This window comes from Phoca vitulina, unplaced genomic scaffold (genome assembly GCF_004348235.1).
Source record: "Phoca vitulina isolate PV1807 unplaced genomic scaffold, GSC_HSeal_1.0 scaffold12, whole genome shotgun sequence".
NCBI lineage: Eukaryota > Metazoa > Chordata > Mammalia > Carnivora > Phocidae > Phoca > Phoca vitulina.
Genome location: NW_022589715.1, coordinates 26,605,723 through 26,628,778, shown reverse-complemented (window position 1 = coordinate 26,628,778; position 23,056 = coordinate 26,605,723). Strand labels below are relative to the sequence as shown.

Genomic DNA, 23,056 nt, shown 5'->3' with positions numbered 1-23,056 from the left:
CCCCCCCCCCCCCCCCCCCCCCCCCCCCCGGCCCCGCGCCCTCCCGCGCCCCTCGCTCCACGCCCTCACCGCCGGCTCCTGGGCCGCGGGCGCCGGCGGGGCTGCAGCGGGCGGCGCCTGGGGCTGCTGTCCGGCCGCCGCGGCGGTCTTCTGCTGCAAGGCGGCCTGCTGAGTCAGCAGCTGTTGTTGGTGCACGCTCGCGGCCAGCTGCGGCGGCTGCTGCTGGTAGAAGTTCTGTGTCAGCGGCGGCTGGGAGCTGCCTTGCGACACCACCGGGAACTGGGCGAGGGCCGGCTGCTGGGCGGCTGGGTGTGCTGCCTGAAACTGAGCATGAGAAGCGGCAAAAAGGAGGAGGGGAAGAAAGCCTGTCTCGGAACAGATTTCCACAAAGACCAAGGTCTCAGGAATAACCAAGCCCAGTCTGAAGCCAAAGGCAAGGGCGGGCAGAAGTCCCGTGGCCTGGCCTCACAATTCCCGAGGGGACCCTCAGGGTATAGACGTAAACCTCACAGCACCTGACACGGCCAGGCTGCCTCCTGGCCCCCAGCCCGGCTTCGGGTGGGTTGATATGGCAAGCCTGCGGGCTTCCATTCCACTGGGCACCTTGTGGTTCCCCATGCTGGAGTGTAGCAGAAGCTAATAAATGATCTCCCAATCACAGAAGTAATCCCTCTTGTAAAGGGATTTGGCAGCAGCCAAGATTAAAATGCTTTGCTCCATGAACAGGACGAAGCAGTGACACTGAAAATCACCTAAGTGCTAAGCCAGCTATAAAGAGTCCGTTCAGGCCCTTCTGAAAATTATTTCTCTGTAGCTCCATCTTATTAACAGTCCCACCTTTAAACATTCAAAATGTTCTGTATACCACACTTACTGATATTTTATCTTGTATTGGTAACCGATTCTTTCAAGTTCTCAATATTCTCTTATAAACTGCCTACGGATAGGGATACTTTTTATCCATCTGTCTACTCCCCACTGCCAAGGACTATGTGACACACACACACACACACACACACAGGTCAAACAAGGGCCTACTGATGAACAAAAGTCAAGGTCTTGTCTTTGAATATCCTAAACACTGTTACTTAGTTGTAGAGTTAACTGAGAGGACACTGTCGGCCTCCTGGGGCAAAGTTAAAGGGTTAGCAAAGAAGCAGATGTCAATAAATAGCTGCCTATTTAGAACTGCAAAATGCTGGAAATGACCAAATGTTTATCAACAGGGACACTAATTGAATAAGCCATGCTATGTATCCTTAAAAGAGAATACTCTCAAGTTGTAAACAGGAATGAGGGCTCCCTCTATTATTACAGGATGGAGGGGGCAGAATTCTGCAGATTTAACTTTGAAACTCTGTAAATGTTTTATATTTTCATACAACAAAATTAACCCAAAATTTGGCAATAACTATAAATCAAAAGCAAAATGAAACAAATAAACCTGTGTATCAAACTGATAGCCAAACTCTCCAGAAAATAATGAGCAAAACATTCTAAGAATGAAAAAGGCAAAGAAATCTTAACCTGTTTCCAGTACTTGTGTTGGCACTATTGTCTTGAAATTATAAAGCAATTAAGTGATTATGTTAATGTTGTTAGGAATCAAGATTTTCAGATTAGAAAAATACAAATATAAAATCCAAGGAGTTAAGCAAAAATCCTATAATTACAATTCTGAATTACGAATATAAATTTAGATTCGTGGTGTATATTCTGTTAACAAAAGAAACAAAATATCTTTCGCAAGTATCCACTGAAAAGGCCTAAAAACAAATAACTGTTCCATTAGCAAATGAGTATCTTTAGCACCAAACTGTGGTCTCTAAATACCATTTTTAAAAGGAAATGGAGCTCCTTCAGAGAAATGGCTGTTTCCAGGTCAAGGGCAGAGTAAGCCTAGAGCGGCCTGTTACAATAAATAGCAAGGAGGGATGCCTGGGTGGCTCAGTCAGTTAAGCAGCTGCCTTCAGCCCGGGGTCATGATCCCAGGGTCCTGGGAACGAGTCCCACATCGGGCTCCTTGCTCAGCAGGGAGCCTGCTTCTCCCTCTCTCTCCCTCTGCTTGTGCTCTCTCTGTCAAATAAATAAAATCTTTAAAAATAAATAAATAAATAAATAGCAAAGAAACCATGCACCACCAAAAGACCCAGGAGCCAGTCTGAAGAGAATTCCACTGGCCAAAGCTGAGGCAATTTAAGCATCAAAATAAAAATTTTAAAAGGCAATGTCTGGAAACATTACAAATACGTTTAAATCCCTGAATTCACGATGATACTAAAACAAAACAAATCAAAAACCTCTGTTCACCTTTAGATGACACTAAGAACAAACCCATTCTGAAAACTGGTAAACACAGGCAAAGAATCAAGCGCTTTTTCTGCCTTTTCTATATAAACAGTACCTCAGGGTCATCAAATAGTTGAGAAAAATTCTTCACAGAAAAATTCCAGCCCCTAAGTGAAGAGGGAATGCTAGAATATCACCATGTTGACATCCCTAATGAGTGAAGGGACTTAGGAAATGATCAGCAGTTGCTGCTAAACTGATCAGGGACACTGAATGAATGGATCAGACAGACAACACCAAACTCACGGACTGATCTTCATATTGATAAAAGATAGGACAACCAGACTTTATACGCCTCCTGAAGTAATACAACCAGAAGAACAAAGAACTATTCCAACTGAATCGAATTTTGACCAAGCCTCAAAAAACTACCAGTTTACACAGGGGATGGAAGAACATATTAAATGACCGCAGGGATGCAATTAGCCAAATCCAGAAGGTGGAAAATTCTACAGGACAAATGACCCAGTTTCTTCAAAAAATTAAATGCCAAAGGGGAAAGAAAGAGGGAGAGGGCACTATGAATAAAAGGGGACTTAAAAGATACGTCTATCATTATAAAATGAGTATGTTCAGAGTAAAAAATGTAGAAAAAATATGAAAAGATAATGGAGGAAGAAAGATTCACAACTAAATATAACATGTGGGCCTTGTTTGGAACCTGATTCGAACAAGCCAACTGAAATTATGAGACATCAGGAAGAGTTAAACATTACTGGATATTTTTTTTTAAGATTTTTTATTTTTTATTTGACAGAGAGAGAGAGAGAGAGAGAGCACAAGCAGGGGGAGTGGCAGGCAGAGGGAGAGGGAGAAGCAGACTCCCCACTGAGCAGGGAGCCCGATGCGGGGCTCGATCCCAGGACCCCGGGATCATGACCTGAGCGGAAGGCACACCTTAACTGTCTGAGCCACCCAGGCACCCCTGGATATTTTATAATAAGAAGAAATTATTATTTTTAGTATGGTAATGGTGGAATTGTGTTAGGAAAAAAAAGAGAGAAAGAAGAGAAAAAGCATCCCTAAAAATAGCTCCCTTGCTGAGGTTCCTCCATCAGGTGAAGAATTCCCCATGGCCCAGGAAAGGGGTGTGAGTGGCCCAGTGATGCATCCACTGCGCAATGCTTCCCAGTATGCAGCGCTGGGAGAAGCAATGAGGCGATGTGGAGAGTGGCTCCCTGTCTTCCAAGGGCTCCTCGAGGAAGATGCCTGTACCTACTGGGCCTTTCCGCAGCGCCGCCTCAGATACGGCAAGCAAGGGTCAGACTGAACACTTTACCTGCTGGGCCTGGGCCTGCTGCTGCTGCTGCTGGTAAAACGTGCCCGCGGGCTGCTGGGCAGGTGGCGGCTGCTGCTGGGGCGGTTGCTGCGGCGGCGGCGGCGGCGGCTGCTGGAGGAAGAGTTGCGGCTGGTGCTGGGGCGTGGCCTGGGCCGCAGTGGGCAGAGCCTGGACGGCAGTGGGCGGCGTCTGCTGTGGGGTGGGTGGAGCCTGGGGCTGCTTGGGCTGAGACTGGGGTAGAGGCTGGCTGGGTTGGGGCTGGGTTTTTGGCTGGGGAACACTGGCTAAAAGGCCAGGCTGATTGCTGGATCCTGTAATGAGAATAAACTCCATATAAGGGCTCAAAACTCTTCCAGACGAAAATGGCTTGCTTTCTCTTGCCAAGGAAATAAAGAGGGGGTGATAAAAGGACAGATAATCCCAAGAGCCATGTGCTTCTGTCTTTGCATCTTCTTGCTAAACTATGTGCTTCATGTTTTTCAAAACAAGGTTCAGGAACAAGGTTCAGTGCTTGCCTCCTTCAGAAAGCCCCCCCTTATTCAGCATCCCATTTAGTCAATTATTCCTTTCGTCAGCACCCGAGTATCTACATATTCAACTGGCCTTTGATGCTACTGCATTCAAATACAATCTTTGCACTAATGCTTTAGGACAAAAGCATTCTTTGATGTTTTACATGTAAGTTACACGACCCCAGTCTAGATGCCTGGCTATAAGTAGATGACCACCAAATTCACCAAAAGCAGCTTCCTGGTAGGGGAAGTGATGACTAAATTCAGTTACTTGATCATTTGGGTCCTCTAAACTAAGTCATCTCATTAGAACCGGAATACCAAAACATGGAGTGGTAACGGATAGTTTCAGAAGACAGAGCATTAAAGAAACAATGCCCCTGTGTCAAAAAGAAGAGAATCTTGTTTCTTTAAAGGCCACGAGAAGAATATGAAATAAAAAGGAAGGCATGGGATGAATGGACCAAGCCACAAAATCAGGGCCAAGACTAGAAAAAATAGAGACATCAGGCTTCAGTGGTCTTGGGAGGCCCCCCGGAGAACCCATTGAGAAGGCTTCCCTTTTGCCAGCCACATGCCATATAATTTCAATGGGTGCTCACCTCCTGGTCCTCAGGGCAAACCATTTATTCCTTATGTGTCTCGGGATTCCATTCCTGAAGCAAAAGTAGGCTTCCCGAGACTTCTGTTAATGTCTGGGATAACAAAGAGGGTGTACCAAATTTCAAACCATCTGAGTTACTGACCTGCAGCCTGGGGTGGGGGCTGAACCGTGGCTCTCTTCCGAGGTGTCAGGGCTGGCTGGATAGGAAGGATTCCTGGGTTTGGCTGAGTCTGCCCAGCCTTAGGCCTCTGACGGGGTGCAATTGAAGTCTCTGTTGTGGGAATGGGATCTGTCAGTCTAGAAAAGGAAGGGGGGGAAACACAGATTCACATTAATGTGTGGGAGAGTGGGAAAGGGGTAGACAGAGTACTTGATGGATTGGCTTTCCCCTCCACACTCATCCAAACCTTCCAGATCTGCTTAATCGACATTTGTCAAAGGGTATTCCACAGGATGTTATGTGTTACTAGATGTTATGAAAAAAGGGTTGGTGGGAAAGAAGTTTTAACATACTAATCAAAATATATCGAGCAGATTTCTTTCCAGCGGAACTTTTCACGTGTGAATGTGCATGAAGAACTTTGAAGAGAGCCCAATACAAAAGGCAATGTTTCTCTAGCTTACCTGACCCTGGGACCATTCCACCTAACACTTCCTAGGATTTCCCAGAATATGCTTTGGGTGATGATGGAAAGGAATTTGAAACAGGTGTTTTTCAGATGTAGAGGGAACTCAAACTTGGTCAGAACTAGTTGTCAAGGGGCGCCTGAGTGGCTCAGTCATTAAGTGTCTGCCTTCACCTCAGTTTATGATCCCAAGGTCCTGGGATCGAGCCCTGTGTCGGGCTCCCTGCTCCACAGGAAGCCTTTTTCTCCCTCTCCCACTCCCCCTGCTTGTGTTCCCTCTCTCGCTGTGTCTCTCTCTGTCAAACAAATAAATAAAATCTTAAAAAAAAAAAAAAAAAAAGAACTAGTTGTCAAAATGGTCTCTCTATAATTAAAAAAAAGCATATAAGTGAGTGACTCCAATAAGGCAACTAGAAGAAATAAGTAAATAATTCAAGATAAAGGATTTGGGGAATATGTTATATGTAAAATATATTCCAATTAAAAAATTTAGCTGGATTTCACCCAGAGTAAAAATCACATTGCCCAGCCTCTCTTATAATCAGGTGTGGCTATGTGTCTAAGTTCTGGCCTTACATGGGAAAGCAGACTGTTATACGGCAGTTTCCAGAAGCCTTAAGAAATAGCTAGGGTATGCCACTTGTCTCTCTTCTTTGGCTATTCCTTCATCTGTTACTTGGAACAGGAATGCTACCATTTTGGTCTGTGAGGTCATGGCTACAATCGTAGGGAAGGTAGAGTGAGAAGCTTGAAGAAGCCTGGGTGTGGGGCAGAACTGCCAAACCAATCGCTGACTACTTACCTCCAGACTTTGTTTACTTGAAAGAAAAACGTCTGTCTTATATGAGCCACTGTCATTTTGGACATCACAGCCAAATCTAATCCAAATTAATATAGGAAGGACTGCTGGGTGGTCTACTTGTTCCTTGTGATAGTGTAAAAATCCAGGTGATAACTTCCATTCATTTAGAGCAGTCCAGGCAGCTGGCTGCCATCTAACTCAGAACAGAGTAGTGGTCTTTTGAAAATGCACATTAGGGAGTAAAACTGAAGTTATGGCCAAAATAAACAAGCTTCATGACTATTTCCAAAATATGTCTGGCATGGCCTCCATGAAATGCAAAATAGGAAGCAAAGCAGGCCCCATGTGCCTTCCCCATGACATATCTCCAAGGGATGTCCACTGTGGACCCTGAGGCTTTTCTCTGCAATCCTGCTAGAGGGATGCTTTTGTGTGGGGTAGAGAACTTATAATATAAAAGCTATCATATTTGGAGAGGCTATAACCTGGGGAAGGAAGGTGGGAAGGAAAACAGGACAAATGTTGGAGAAGAAGAGAAAGGTTTAAGAAATACATAGCCAATGGTGAGAAAGTCGAACAGACGTCTATAGAAACCAAATGCTAAGAACCTCCACACTGGATGGATTTCTTTCTCTCTCTCTCTCTCTCTCTCTTTTTTTAATATTATTTATTTGAGAGAGAGAGACAGAGAGCAGGAGGAGGGGCAGAGAGAGAGAATCTCAAGCAGACTCTGCACTGAGGACGGAGCCCAACACAGGGCTTGATCCCTGACCCTCAGATCATGACCTGAGCCAAAATCAAGAGTTGGATGCTCAACCAACTGAGCCACCCAGGAGCCCTTGGATGGATTTCTCTTAAGGGTAACATCTTAGAGATAAAGGGATTTGGAGTCAAAGAAAACTATATTTGAGCCTGGTTCCTCACTAACTGTGTGATAATAGGTATGTCATTTTACCTCTTCTTGCTTTGGGTCATTTCTGTATGAAATGGAGAAAATAATGCATCATGAAGCAGATGTGAACATCAAATGCATCAATGACTGTGAAACCATTTTCATAAACTGTAGAGTGCTCAAAATGTTAGTTTGTATGGCCGTCAATACGCTGTGAAAAAATACAGACCTTGAAGCCAGGAGGTCTGGCTCTAAGTTGTCGCATCTATGTGCTTGTGGGCAAATCACTTAATGCACAGAATAGAGTATGGATGCTGGAATTTGGGTTTTTTTACTAACCACATATTAATTGATTACCTTGGGCCACTTACAACTCTGAGTCTGTTTCCTCATCTGTAAAATGAGAACAACAACAATGGCTCATAGATTTATTTCAAGAAAAAGAAAGTCATCTTATTTACAGAAAGAACCTCATATGGTATCTGGTATACATGATGCCTCAACGAAGAGTGGTTACTTTAAAAACAGAGTTAGAAAGAAAAACTTACCTCTCAGGATTGGGGAGCAAATATGGTAACGCAAATGAAATCACTGTAAATTATAAACAGGACACCTTAGGCCCAAATCTCTTGGCTGTAAGGTCTGTGTATTCTTGCAGCATTATGGATCCATACAAACCAACAGCGTGGGCACTCTACAGTTTATAGAACAGTTTCACAGTCACCGATGTTCACAACTGCCTTATGATACAGGTATGATTTTCTTCATTTGACACAACACAGCACCACTTGGAACGGTACCAGTTATTGTCATTGTTATAAATGCGGGGGCTTTGTGGGAATGGATCCTTGCTTAGCCTCAGTACCTACTATATTTGGGTCTAGAGCAATATGGGCATAAACCCAAATACTCAGCTAATGAACTCAGCCCCAAAAGCAATTTCCAGAGGTGAGCATGGCAGACTTAGGTAAGAAACGGACTACAAAGTAACACCATGGATATAGTTTGCTAAGTCTGTGAAAAACAAGTCTCCTTTAACTTTTGGAGCCGCATCAGCATTTACATTTATTCCAGAAACATTTAAGAATGTTTAAAAATGTAGAAATTATTTTACCACTCTATTAAAATTCACATAACCCCATCTAGGGTACTTTGTTGATAGCTGGCGGCTAACGTTTCCTCGCCATGGGAACATGGGAGAAAAAGGAGGTATAAACATCTCTTCGACTACCCTCAGAATCTGCCACGTGGAAGCATGGCAGCCATGAGGCTGTGCCCCACAGACCTGCGGCTGGCGAGGGGTGCAAACACCACGTGCCCCAGGGGCTGTGCTCCTGAAATCCACTGCCATGCTCCTTCTGAGGCCATGCTTCCCACAGGCTGCTCCCAGCCTTTTACCCCCGCCACAGGGGGATTAAAGTCGGCCTGTTCCCGGGACACGGGGGCTTCTCTGGTAGCTGACTTCGGCTTGAGGATTCCCTGACACCTTTGGTGAACCTTCTTCCTTCAACTGTGTGGCAGTTTCTAGTCATTTCCACTCACTCTTCCTTCCTCACTCTGGGTTAGACTTACATCACCTTCTGATGGTTCTTCCAGCCTTCCCTGGCTGTCTCCCTATTTTCTCTTACAGTCAAATAAAATCCTAGCTTCTTCAATCCTCTCTTGGCATCTGCTTCGGGGAAGACCCCATGTTCCATGGAATGTGATTAGCTAAGATCCACAAGCTCTTTTGCTGTTCATGGAGTCTGTGCCTTGACTGGCACTCTCCTGAGGTGGTCAGGGTCACAGACAGTGAGAAGGAATGGGAGGTGAAGGACTAGGGTGGTGAACCAGGCTACAGGAAGACCAGGACACCTGTTTAGGACATTCTTTTTAGCAATATTTAAAGTTGTCTGTTGCCTCTTCTCTGAATGCCCCTGCGCTTCTCCCCAAGCAAAAGAAACAGCTGTGGAGCTCTTCATTCTCTTTCAGATGTAGATCGCTGTGTTTCATTATATTCCTCCCTGCACTCCCTGGAAGAGACAGAGCTTGCTCTCCTGCTCTGTGCAGCCTCTGGCCACGGGAACCTAACAACCACCAGGGACTTTCTCCTACCACTACGGCCGCTGGCGCGGGACCTGCGCACACTTGGGCAGTTCTTACCTGGCCTTTGGCTGGGTCTTTTTTGCAGCTGCCTCACTGGCTTTCACTGGCTCAGGAAGCTTTGCAGGAATGGGAGAGTTCTATAGAATTGAAAGGAAACCAAAAAAGGACATTGCAGATTGCTTTGTAAAAGTAATACCAGCATGACTGGGCTGATGGAAATACGTGTTGGGATCTCCCGGTGTGGCTTCCAGGCCCTGATGTCTACTAGAGGGAAGGGAAGTCAACCAAAGGTAGATCCCCCCAGTCTCGGCCCCCCTCAGGAAGGTAGCATATCAGAGAAGAGGACAGAGCAGCCTGCGTCCCATGCGCTCCTCCCCCGAGGCTCCCAACCTTCTGGACCCTTCACTTCCTACCACACAGCTTAGAGGTGGTGTTAAGAATGGAATGGGAGAGATGTCTGTAACCTGTATTATTATTTAAACTATCAGCTAAACCTTACAGAAGTCAGCACTGACTAGCAGCATGCCCAGCCGGGATTCATTCTGTCTTCTATCTTGAACACGGAGAAAACCATAGCCACAAACCATTTGGTTGCGGCGCCGGGGCCTCTCCAGTGTATGAGGCACCCCTAGACCCATGAGGCCAGTAGAACTCCTCCCACCTGGATTCCACACGGGCCACCTGACACCAGCTCCGGCTCCGGAGGGAGCACTCCCGTCCCCAACCACAAGACAACTGCTTAGCACTGCTGAGTGAGTACCAAACGGCTTGAGACTTGTGAGCCTGACTTTCTAAAAACTAGTTACCAATCTGAATGCTTCCAATTATATTTCAGGTTACTTAACTTTATGAATGGGAAAGTGGGGCAGCAAAAGAAAAACATGGTCATGCTAGGTTCCTGTACAAGATTCCTCATTTTAATCTGGAAAGCTGACAAATGGAATACTAGTAATAGTTTTACTAGTAACAGTAAATATTTAGGCTTTTAGGAGGGACCTCCCATTTCCTTCATGTTTCCAGGTGGGGAGAATTTTTGCTAGGATATCTCTCCTTGCTTCTCTTCCTCTCTCCAAGCATTCCTCTCCCAAGGGAGAAGCGTAACTTACTTGACTGACAGGACTGGGAGAAAAAAGTGAGCTCGCCTGGCTGACCTCTCCTTTAAGGGAGAGCCTGTCTCTACAGAATCGGGTGCTCCCTGCTCAGTCATGTGGATCTAATGTTAGGCAGCCTGACTGGTCAGCTACATTCTCTGATTCAACCTTATTAGTAATACAGCCAATATTCTGAGTTCCATCTGAATGATTCCCAAATCTGATTCCAAATGTAGGAGTGAAAGAGGAGTGTTATTTATCAATACCCTGAAGCTCCAACAGTGACATCAAAGTTCACTATTGGGAAAACTGGAAGACAATTTCAGATTGGAACTTATTTATTATGGCATCCATTAGTAAAATATTCAAGGGAGCTGGATCACACATGAAAAATACGCTAAGACTGTAAAAAGGTCTGAAGTTTGAAAACTGTTGAGTGCAGAGCTTAGGATTACTAAATGTAGAAAACATTCCCATGGCCTGATGTGTGTAAGGAGGGTAGTGGAAAAGGATTGTGAGTTATAGATGGCGGAGAGTAGAAGAGAATCAAGAAATCTCCGCTGCAATAAAGGAGAAAAGGGACAAGGGGCTTATGTTCCAGTAGGTATGGGGACAAATTCAGAGACCTGCCTCAGGAAGGCAGCCTGCCTTACCACTGCTAGGTAAATACAACAGGCTCATAGCTCTTAGTGAACTGTGGAAGTTAACAAGATAGTAGGTTGGTCAATCTTCACCCAAAGTGCTCAACTCAATCCCTAGGGATTTTTTGGGGGGGGGGGGGGGTGTAATTGCCTTAGTTTAATAATTAAATTCTATGGGAAAATTGGATTCTCTTTATAGTAATTGCTTCATAGTTAGCTTTGCTTGAATGCCCCCTACCACGCAAAACAAGGGACATCTATATTCATTAAACAGCTGGTTCACGCCCCAGGAATTTTAAATGACAATTTGATAATGTTTACTTCCCCTAAAAAGCACCTTTCACATACCTGTACATTAGGAATTGGGCATTCTTTCTTGAGTAGTTTAAATGAGAAGTAGGACACCTGGTAAATATCCGGCCTTTTATCAGGGTCTGGTTCCAACATATACCCTAAGACAAACATATGTGAACATATTTAATAATACCCTAATACTTATTACATTAGCTAGGAAACATAATTTCTGTTACCAAATGTGGTTTTTTTTTTCATTTTTATTTCTCATAAAATTCAAACAGTGTAATTAGCTCTTTTCCTCCCCGCTCAGAAATGGAAGCTCTAACTTCCCTGAATTTTTTAATATGCACAAGAAAGTAACAAAGTTTCTGAACTGTAACAAAGATATCTGAAGTTCACATTCTGTGGCTTGTACAACAGGGACTCAAGCAATCTCTCATTATTAAAGTTACCACCTTCATATTCTGGTACCTAGGAAGTTACAGGCTTCTGGCTTCCTTATCTTGCTAAACAAATGATTATTCTTGAGACTTATAATCAAAACCTTTTTTTTTTTCACTTTCTTTCTTTTTTTTTTTCTTTATTAATCTCTACCCCCAACATGGGGCTAGAACTCATGACCCTGAGGATCAATAGGCACATATCCACCGACTGAGCCAGCTAAACACCCCTCAAAACTCAAATTTTAAGAACTGACTTATTATTCCTTTGTTGGAGATATTAGCTGGTTTCCATTCTAAAAGAAATTACAAAATGATAAATACATCTCTACTTTCACATAATCTATAGAACACTTATTTATTTCCAGATTCTTTACACTTCTGCCCTTTCCAAAGCTGGAAAAATCCCCAGGAAAAACATCTTTGTGAAGACACACAAACATACACATGCATACATACAAACAACAACGCAAGGCCTTACTGTTTAAGGAACCAAATGAATGGTCTGAACACTAAGTGTAGGAAAGACTGATGAGGCTGCAGTCTTGTGAAGGCCTTGCAGAAGGTTTGGGGCGCCTGAGTGGCTCAGTTGGTTGAGCCTCCGACTCTTGATTTCCCCTCAGGTCATGATTTCAGGGCTGCGAGATCGAGCCCTGCATCAGACTCCTTGCTCAGCAGGGGCTCTGCTTGAGATTCTCTCTTTCTCCCTCTGCCTTCCCACCTCCCCCTCCCTGCCCAGCTCAAATAAATTAATTAACAAAAAAAAAAAGAAGCAGGGTTTGGGTTGGTCCTTGAAGGCAGGAAAGAATTTAGTCAGTCAGGGGAAAGAGGAGAAAAAGATATTCTTGGTGATGGAACAGTCTGGGCAAAAATGCACTTGGGCGAAAGGCAAGGGAAGGCCCTGTTGTGAGGAAATGCAGGTGCCAGAAGGACAGAGCAGAGGTTTCCTTGTCGGAGAACACAGGGAAATAAGGCTGGGTGGGTGAGGTGGAACCAGAGTATGAAGGGTCTTAAATGCCATGCTAAGAAGCTGGGCCCTACTGTGGGACCACGGGCAAACCAGCAAGTTTACTACGGGGACCTGACAGGGTGGCGCTGTGTAAGACCGATCTCACGGTGAGGCGGGGCTGGGCTGGGCTGGGCTGACTGCCCGAGGAGAGGCTGGTGGCCACTCCACCCCTACAGGCACGCACCGGCTGAATGTGTATATACTATGGTGACAGTGATGAGAACAAGAGAATGTGATGGAGACAGGAGAGACTCCAAAGAAAGAGCACTGCTTAGAAAATGCCTGACTCTACTTTCTCTTGCGAGCCAGATCCAAAGAAAACCTTAAATTTCCATTATCCCGGCATCAATGGTGACACCACTAATAGAAACCGAAAAAAGAGGGGAACTGTGTATTGGGAGTAATTGGGCAAGGACAATAAATTTAATTTTAGATCTGTGACTCTAGGGTGACTGTGGGATCTTCAAGTAGTTTGTAAAGAAATAGGTCAGAGTTTGGGAAAGATGTCAGTGTCACAGAAATTCATAAAGAGTTGTTTTTCCTAATATGAATTTGCTGTACAAATGTTAAAAAGAAAATGTATTACCAAAAAATCCTACCACTCTAGCACCAGATCTGGCCATTTCCTATATATCCTTCCAATCTCACTTACATAGCATACAGTAGTCCTCCTTATCCAGGGGGTACACGTTCCAAGACCCCCAGTAGATGCCTGAAGCCGCAGATAGTACTGAATCCAATATATACTGTTTTCTCCTATACATACATACCTATGATAAAGCTCAATTTATAAATTAGGTATGGTATGAGATTAACTAACAATAATAATAAAATGGAGCGATTATAACAATATGCTACAATAAAAGTTATGTGAATGTGGTCTCTCTCTCTCAAAACATCTCATTATACTGTCCTCACCCTTTTTGTGATGATGCGAAAGCATAAAATGCCCATGTGATGAGATGTTGTGAAGGAATGACACAGGCATGGTGACATAACGTTAGGCTACTATCGACCTTCTGACTATACATCAGAAGTAGGATTGTCTGCTTCCCACTGCGGTCAACTGTGGGTAACTAAAACCGCAGAAAGCAAACCCACGGATAAGGAGGGACTACTCTAATGCTTTACCTCTGAAAACAATCCAGCAACCATTAAAGGCCATACTCCCATTTCTTTTAATACCACCACCCTCCCTTTTTGGTTCATAAACAGAAGAAGTGGATTGATAAAATTGGCCCAGTGGAATCTAAAAGCTATAACGATGTTACCTCGGGTAAGTTACGTATATTTTCTCAGCTTCAGCTTCCTCATTTGTATCATGGGGATAATTATATTTACTATATAAGATTTTAAGAATTAAATAAGATACAAGTAGGCCCTCAACAAATGTCAGATGCTCCACCCCAACCAGGACCCAAAAAACTATCCCAGGACTTATTTTTTTTCAATGCAACCCCAACCAGGACCCAAAAAACTATCCCAGGACTTATAACCCATAATGGTTAAAATTTAGATGCTAAATCCCTTGACCAATGTGAAAAGATGATAAAATATCTCTGTTTCACATTTTGGTACAAGGGCTTGTGCAAAGATTATTGGTTCTACCATCTGGTTAATGAACTGATACATATGCTTGCTAGGATGCTGCAAAAGAGTGGGGAATCTTAAAAAACATTTTAAACCAAGCACTGAGTTTAAATGCTTGTTATCAAAATCCAGTGATTAACCTAAAGAGAGAAAAAACCTTGTTCCACAGAGTTATACAGTCTTAATTATGTATTCACTCCAGCCAACGCATGGCAATCATTTCAATTTGAGTTGCTTCCAGTTTTGCAAAGATGAATTTTTTATCACTTGATAGAAGTCAGCTGGACTCTTTCATACTGCTTGCAACAGAACAGAGCAGTACTGTACTGTTCAAAGCACAGTTAGGATTTCTGCTCAAGTGCAAAAGAGCTTAGATTTCTAGCAAAAAAGGCCTACAACTCTAACTAGACACCGTTATTCATCTTTGAGTGACCAACCATTACCAGTTGACTTATCTTTGCATCCAACCCATCACTCCTGTGATCCAGTCCCTCTGTCCCCCAATTCATTCCTGGAGATTAGAGATAAAAATATGAAACTAGAAACTTGAAATACTTACTAATTAGGCAGTGCATGTCTTGGGAATATCGAGAGTTATCAGGAATTGTGAAGTTTCCATCACAAATTGCCACCTGACTCTCTCCAAATGGCAAGGTGAAGTAGCATAATTTATACAGCAAACATCCAAGAGCCTAAAAAAATAAAGCAGATTGCTACGAGTGGTTTATTTACCATAACTGCCAATGGGTCTGAGAGATACTGGCATCATCCACATTTATGAGCAGATATAAAAACTCTGTACTATTAACCTATTAGAAACTTGAATTTAGAACTCAACACCACTATTTAGCTGCTGACATACATTATTTCTACCATCATTACCAAATTGTGCTCCAATAAGGAACAAGCATTTCAGCTATTTTATTCTTAAGAACTCGTAACGCATGTATGAAAACCACCTAAATAATGGGCAGGTCACCTGAATAATTTTCATAGAACTCTAAAGTCATTTCCTTCGACATGCTTCACGAGGCAGTGGCTGGTCACCTGGAGTGAAGAATAACCCTGAGGGTTAGGTAGACAGTGACATGGTACAGTGGCCACTCTCACTGTGGCACTTTCTGCATTAAACTTGGGAATTTACGGTCAAGACTGCTGGTATCTGAGGTGCGGACAGCTTAGTTGACACCTACCCAAATGTCTGCCTTCGTAGTGATGATTTTGCCACTGTACAGGTTGACCATTTCTGGTGCTCGATAGGACAGCGTTGTGTATCTACAATCAAGAGATTTGTTTTTTGTTAAATATGTCAAAGCTATAATTAAAAACCAGGGGTAGCAGAAATACTTTTTAAATACATATATATTAAATTTAAAAAGTCTAGTTCCCTGGGAGCAATCCGCAGAAGAGAGTATGAAATATTAGTGCAGATAAAATGGAAAGCTGTCCTTGGTACACACCCACGGCCCTCTAGAAGCAGTCCTTCCATCTGAGGGCACGTGGAGACCCAGACACTGAGGCACTTCAATCAACACTAAAAGCAACTTTTCTTGGGTCCTCCAATGATAAAATCTTCTGCAAATCCTTGTTGTCTGATAGTATATTTATACTATATTTTCTGATTTGTTCTTAAAAACAGTAATTCCCTTAAATGTGGCTCAACTCAGATATGTAATACTGGCTGAGACACTGGAGGAGGGCAGAAAGTGGGCCCTGGCTGGGGTGGGAGGTGGCTGGCTGGTCTCTGCTGCTGGAAGAGGGATGAAGCAACAGTTTTCCTCTTATCTCTGGCTCAAGGAAAGATAGTATAAGCTCAGCTTCAAAGTGAGTGTCTTGATGTTACCAAGCATGTGATCTATGCTGCTCGAGCCTCTAAAGCCCAGAGGGCACCATGGTTTAGCTGTCCACCAGCACCGTGGACCAGAAGTCTTTCTGCCCCAGCTTGGCAGCCAGGGGTGATGCAGGAAAGGAGACTGAGGATCAGGATAGAGGTGTGCATACCAGACTGCTGGTTTATTAGTAGTATCAGTGAGTGTTGTTGCCTGTGAAAAATCCAGCACTCTGGACAAGAGGGGAAAAATGGGTCAGGTTCTTACTGGAGCCAGAAATCTAAAGAGGCTTTTTCTCATCGAAGTCAGCGAGTCAGTATCTGTAGAGACTTCATAGCCCTACTTACCATTAATTCCACTAGATTGGTGAGCTCCTTATGAGCAAGAAGGAGTACACAGCAATGTAGGGTTCGGTGAAAAGCACATCCAGCTGACTGATAATGTCACAGATGCCGTGATTACACTTAAAAACATCACAGTCCCTCTACAGTCTGTGCACCATTCAGCTTTTTAAGGGCTATGTGATGTAAGTCAAAATATCTATGTACAGTGATCACTGGACCATTGATAAAATGCTATATGATTCCTTCATTTTACTCTACTGATCAATGCTTGTGGACCCCTTCCACATTCTCCACTTGAAATCAAACAACCCAACTGCCAACATGATGTCCTGTGACAAGAGGCACCATGACTAGCACCATGGTCTTCCCACCCTGACCTTCTCATCCATAAGCTGAAAGTACGGTTGCTGATCTGGTCATGGACAAAACTCCAAGAAAGGAGGAAATGCTTACTTCTTAATCTCATCTTCTACTGCATTGACTCCCTCAGTTTGTGGATTCTGAAATTTGTTGGTGGCGCTTCCAAAGTCACACAGGACGTAGTGGCCTCGGTCATGCAAGAGGATATTTTCAACCTGAAAAACATTCCCCAACCACCCATGCCAAGATATTATTTAGTAATGCATACGAAAATTTCGTTCATAGTTATATAACTATTTTATTGCTGATAATCCCATTAATATGCACAGGAAAGTTATTCCCCTGCAAGTATCTCAACAGGGGTCATCCCAAGTGAACAAAAAGCAAAGCACAGTAACAGGGTGAAATGAGAGTAGAGGGGGCAAATAGAGGAATTCCACAATGGGAAGCAAGAGTCCCATTTTTCTAGATTTTCAGCTACATTTCTCACCTCTGCAGAAACAGTCCTAATACTTTCAAGCCTCTGTATCTTTTCTCATGTTCTTCTTTCAGTCTAGAATGTTCTCTGTGACCCCCAACTCCTTACCCAACTATCAATATCCCATTCATCTGTCAAACTCCAGTTCAAATGGCACCTCTTCTTTGAAGCCTTCCTCAAGGACCCACCGAGGCAAATGTCACTCCCTCCCACAAGGCCTGTGGGCAAACGTGCAGTTTTCCTATTAAAGTATTATCTTTTTATAGATGAATTCTTTGGACAGTGAGTTAGCAGTTACAGGTAGAAGAGGGCTTACAAATACCAGAACCTACAGAAATCTCTGGTATCAAAGGACTACACCAATGAAAGAATAACTCCAAAACGGTGGGCACTTCTGCACTCAAGATGTAGTGAGTAACTGTTGGTATAGGTGAACTGAGCTGACCGGTGTGTTGGAGGACAGACCTGGCTACACATGGGCAGTAAAACGGCAGCCAGAAAATCTTGTTAGGCCAGTAAGCCTGTAGTCTCCATTGTCTTTTGTCGTCAGCCTTCCAAAGACTGACCATCTTTGGAAAACAAAGGCAAGAGTAGACTACAAGCTCCTTCAACACAAACACCATCTCTTAATCCTATTTGTAGTCTTCTCTACCAGGGCCTAATATAGTGGTTGCTACAGAAAATGTTTGTTGAATGGAATAAGTTAAAAAACAGAAACACACTTAACACTGTGTTTGTGTGTGTGTCCATCTGTCAGAAGCGAGATAGGAGCCACCAAATGCCCGGGCCCTACTACTACTACTGGTTCTAAAAAAAAAAAAAATCTGGTCAGTTGTGAAAGTCCCTTGTTCCTATACTTGTTTCTACACTTGCTTTAGTTCTTCTGAAAATTATATTATATATTACAAAAATGTTTATTGTATAGTCTGTGTCAGCTAAATCTAATACCTAAAGCCTTTGCTGCAAACTGATTCTTTCGTTTATTGTTTCTTACTCCTACTGAGTCTCACACATGGTGTTGTTATCAGGGGTTTTGTTATTGTTGCTGTTAACTCATGTTCCTTGGAATTCTTCTTCCTGTGGGAAGCCTTTGAGGCCTGAGTTTAAAATCTATTTTTCTTCCAGAGAGGATACGCTTTTGCACCTTGGGCACTATTAACCTATAATCACTTTAATCTAGAATTTTGACCTTGGGATTTTTAAGCACATAGGCAGGATGAACTATGGCTATCAACTCGAGTGGATATGTTCTTATTCCCCGGAGACAAGGCTGAGGCAAGCAAATATTTCTACTATCTACAGCTTTCTATAAAGCTCATCAGTTTAACCTATTTACACAAAGTGACACAGTCAAGCTATTCTGAACATATACTCACTTGAGGAATCAAAAATAATTCCAACAAAGCAATACTAATATTTCCAATCTAATTTAGAGGTTATAGACAGATCAGCTACTATTTACTGTGCTTTTACTATTATGAGTATTACTGTACTCATCACTTTACATGGATTACCCTCATAATAATATAATAATATCCCTGTTTTACAGATGCAGAGGGTGAGGCTCACAGTGATGAAGCTGGGAAGTAAACCTAGGCAATTTAACTCTAGAGAAAGACAGGTAATTAATTACCTTTCTGCCGGGGCAGGAAGCAAATCAGAAGCAGAGCATTACTCAAGGTCCCCTGCCATAATATCCTCCAACCGTGGTATGATGAGTATGCCCAGTGTACTGGATACAAGCTTAAGGGCAGGGCTGCCTTAGTCCTTTATGTTCAGAAATGCCCCATAGTAGGAATCTAGTAGATGCGGCACCAGGTGTCTAATTACCAGCCAGGCTGCTTTGCTCAGTGTCTCTTAAGCACTCCCTGCATCACCTGCTTCATCCTTTTATTCAGTTGCTCCACTTGTCAAATCTTAGCCATTCTACGAGGCCTCGCTCGCGTCATAAATCCTCAGTAAAATCTTCCACGGCCACCCTATAAAATCTGTAGAACTTACCGTCCATGAGGGGCTGGCCAAGTAAGACCTTCAGACCAAAGCAAGCCGTGCCCTTTCGTCACTTACCCTCTAGTCTACGGCTCCTGCTTTTGAGCTCCGATGGCAGAGCCAAGCCGTTGTGACAGGGACTATATGGCTGACACGCCTAAAATATTTACTGTCTGGTCCTTTGCAGAAAAGTCCGTCAGCCTCTGGTCTATAATTACACTACGCCCGTGTGTGTCCTGCAATAGCCAGTCCGGTATTTCACACGCCACGGACCCCTCGATCCCTTATCCAGTGTCAGTGAGCAGCAACCGTCCTCCCCGGCCTCATGTGAAACCATGTGTCACCTACACCTACTGTATGTGCACAGCCCCTTCCCCAATTAGTGTCTATACCTCCGACGCTAGAATGTATAATCTAAAACACTGAAAAGTTAATTCACTTCAAAACACAAACAAGGTAGTTCCAGGGACCAAAATCACTGGGTTGGGGGGAGGAGGCAAACCAAGTAGACAAAGACTGAATAATGATGAGGCACATAAGGGTTTCTGTTTTGTTTTTATCCCCCCCACCTTAAAAACTAGGTTTGTATTTCTGGTCAGTTCCAGAGTGGCAGAACTCAGCAGAGTTGATACTCTATCAGCCTGGTCCCCATCTCAGCTTACCTCCTTCCCATAAAGATAACATTGTACAAAACTGTATTTGCAGGAAAAAAAAAATAGTTAAAAATGAAGGGTGTGTACAAAAGTGGACACAAAGCCAGAACTATCAATGTAGGGGAAAGCCTTATCAATATCAAAGAAATGCTAATGCAGGTAAGAACCAGAAGTCCTGCTCGGGCAGCTCTGTGAGTTTGCTGGGAGAGTCACGAGGTTGTGAAGGTGAACTCGCTTGGCAGGGGCCACCCCAGCAGCTGCCGCACCCTCTGCACCTTCTCAGTCTGACCCGGTGACTTGGGACACCTGTGGAAACCTCCAAGATCAAGCTGGCCGCTGCCCTTTGTCACCACCATCAACAACACACTTGACACGGGGCCTGGCATGCGACAACCACACTGGACTTGGAGGTCACAGGGCCTCGGGGACTATTCACATGTCTGACCTCGGAGAAACCTTTAAAGCTCTTCGGTCTTGTTTCTCTTCTGCAAAGTAAAGCTAATAATATTTCTATCACTGCTGTTATGAAGCAAGTAAAAGAATGTATGTGAAAGCAAACTATAAATCTCCCTATATAAACCTAAAAAGTTATGACCATTCATTTAATAGAGAAACACCCACATTCAAACTCCTACTATATGCCAAAGAGGTTCTGGGGATAAGGCTGTGAACAAAACAAGGTTCATCTGCTCACGGAGCTGAGTCCAGTGGAAGAGAATAAGAAAGTAGGTGTAATTGCCGGGTGGTGATAAATGTTATGGGAAAAAACCCAACAAGTTAAACACATGTGAAGTGAAGAGGGACGCTATTGCAAACAGCACAGTTGGAAAGGTCACTGTGATGAGGTGAGCAGAGACCCAAATGGAGGGAGCAGGCGTGGACCACCTGGGGGAGGAGGTGGCTCTCACAGGACAGGCAGCAGGAGGGCACTGAGATGGCAGCAGGCTTGAGGCATCTGAGACAGAGAGGTAGGTCACCACGGCTGGGACAGCACTGTGCTGGGCTGGTGCTGCAAAGGACACTGAAGACACAGGGGCTGGACATACTCTGGACTAGTGCCCTTATGAATGCGGAGACCAGATTGGGTGGCTCCGTCGGCTGGGTGTCTGCCTTCGGCTCAGGTCATGATCTCAGGGTCCTGGGACTGAGCCCCGCATCAGGCTCCCTGCTCAGCGGGAGTCTGCTTCTCCCTCTCCCTCTGCCCCTCTCTCTGCTCAAGCTCTCTCTCTGTCTCTCAAAAAAACAAAACAAAACAAAACAAAAAACCAAATGAATCCTTTAAAAAAAAAAAGGTATCAGCAACTAACAGCACTCACTATGAGCCAGATGCTGCCCCCTGCACTTTTACCTACAGTAGTTCATGAAATTCTTACAAAGCCTTATTGCCCCCACTTAAGAGATGAGAAAAGAGTCCAGTTACCTAATGTGCCTGAGGTCACAAGGCTGGTAGGGCAGGATGTGGGCTCGGGCTGCTTGACCGCTGAGGCTACCCCCTCCCCACGGCACTGATGGGCATTATGCAGTTACTACGGAACGTGGGCAGCTCAGACGGGTGACCGCGAAGGGAGCAGGAAAGAGGACCAGAGCAGCTGACAGATGGCAGACTGGGGGAGGTCCCCTTGGGAGCCACTCAGCAGCAGATGAAAAGAGTGTTTGAGGAAGGTTAGCCAGTGACAGAGGAGAAGGAGGAAAGCGAGAGCAGGTGCAATCGTCCAGGGGGAAGGTGACTAAGGTCAGGGCTAGAGTAGGGCCCAGAGGGATTAAGTGAGACTAGGAAGGTAGAGAACCAACTGGACCTTCATACACCATCTTCTGGAAGCTCCAGAAAATTTGCAGAGTGACTTTGTTTTTGGCAAAGTCCTTTAGGATGTTACCCCTGCTTACAATCCTACAGTCTTCCAGCTCTTTGAGAGTTTAATGCTGCTGACCTTACTTCCCAACCTACTGGCTTAAGAGGGTTATTAAAGTCGTCACTCCCAAACTCCGCTCATAGCTTTAGCTAAAAGGTCTGGAAAGCCACCTCCTACTGACCCTTCATCTTGACATTATTCCAAACAGAGATGGCATTCGGGCATTTCAGTCACAGAATTTATTACTACTAGAAATTCTGAGGATAAGATAAACGAAGGTTTTCAAACTTACAATTCTAAAAACGGGACAAGAATCTTCATCCTATTGTACTTCGTGAAATCAAAATCTCTTTTCTGACAAAAGAGGAGACATTCATGACTTTTTCAATCTGAATGCAGTTATTAAATCTTAACCCTTTCTTCCCCTTTCTTAAGTACCTGAACAAACAGCACAGTGTAAGAGAGCAAAACCAACCAAACAAAAACCAAAATGGGAGTAAAAACCTGTGGCCTTTGCTCTGGTTTGATCACAGAATTAGCTGTGCAGGTCACAGCCTTTCTGGGCAGAGGTTTCCTCACTGTAAAAGGAGACAGCTGGCTCAGGTGACCTTCCCAGCTCTATGACCCCATGATCTGCAATGATCTCTTTCTTTCCTCAGAGAGATAAAAATGAAAACAAAACAAAACAGAGAAGTGATAAAAATGTTAAAATAATGTATTAGAGGAAAGACCTCCAATGAAGAACAGAACTTCTGTCCTGGTTATTTTTAGAACATAAGCTGCTTAAAGACAGGGACTGCTTTCAACTTATTTCCTACACAGAATTTGAAAGAAAGACGGCACACGTGGTGGGCAGGGCAAGAGGGGGCTTCCCTCAGTTCTGCATGTGAACAATGGACCCCCACGCAGGGCGGCACTGGCTCCACAAGGGGATCCATAGCTGGCCTGGCCTGCCACATCTTTCATGTCCTACCGACTTTTATTCACGGTGGTGCCACCTCACCAGATGTAAGTCCCGCTCAGAGAAGCACCTAAAGACCAGCCACCAGCACTCTGTCTGGCCAACAGGGGAATAAAGAACTTCGTGGCCCTGGCTACTGCTGGCACTGTAGTGGCTGGACATGGAGCTCAGAGTGTCTGAGACTACGGGATGGCAAACAGGGAGGTACACAGGGACTTTGCAGTCGGGCCTCAGGAGGCTGGCAGTGTGGCAGGCAAAGGGGACGGCCCGCCACGCACATATGAGCAGAAATCAACAAAAGCTCACTTGCTAACGAAAGCAGCTAGATGGCACAGAGTGGAGGGTATGTGGAGTTTAGGAAAGCTTCCATCAAAA

General features: G+C 44.2%; 1 protein-coding gene across 10 annotated transcripts in view; it reads right to left on the bottom strand.

Annotated features, from left to right (window-relative positions):
* The window catches only part of AAK1 (AP2 associated kinase 1), a 156,157-nt gene that overhangs the window by 31,995 nt on the left and 101,106 nt on the right, over nucleotides 1-23,056 (bottom strand). For 6 of the 10 annotated variants that reach the window (XM_032410804.1, XM_032410799.1, XM_032410800.1 and 3 more), the window contains 8 exons: nucleotides 16,844-16,965; nucleotides 15,411-15,492; nucleotides 14,777-14,909; nucleotides 11,230-11,333; nucleotides 9,207-9,286; nucleotides 4,887-5,041; nucleotides 3,629-3,939; nucleotides 70-324 (listed from right to left, as the gene is read on the bottom strand). In XM_032410804.1, coding sequence (XP_032266695.1) covers nucleotides 70-324; nucleotides 3,629-3,939; nucleotides 4,887-5,041; nucleotides 9,207-9,286; nucleotides 11,230-11,333; nucleotides 14,777-14,909; nucleotides 15,411-15,492; nucleotides 16,844-16,965 — 1,242 coding nt within the window. The remainder of the gene's footprint in view (nucleotides 1-69; nucleotides 325-3,628; nucleotides 3,940-4,886; nucleotides 5,042-9,206; nucleotides 9,287-11,229; nucleotides 11,334-14,776; nucleotides 14,910-15,410; nucleotides 15,493-16,843; nucleotides 16,966-23,056) is intronic. The other 4 variants (XM_032410806.1, XM_032410807.1, XM_032410808.1 and 1 more) reach the window with 1 other exon arrangement.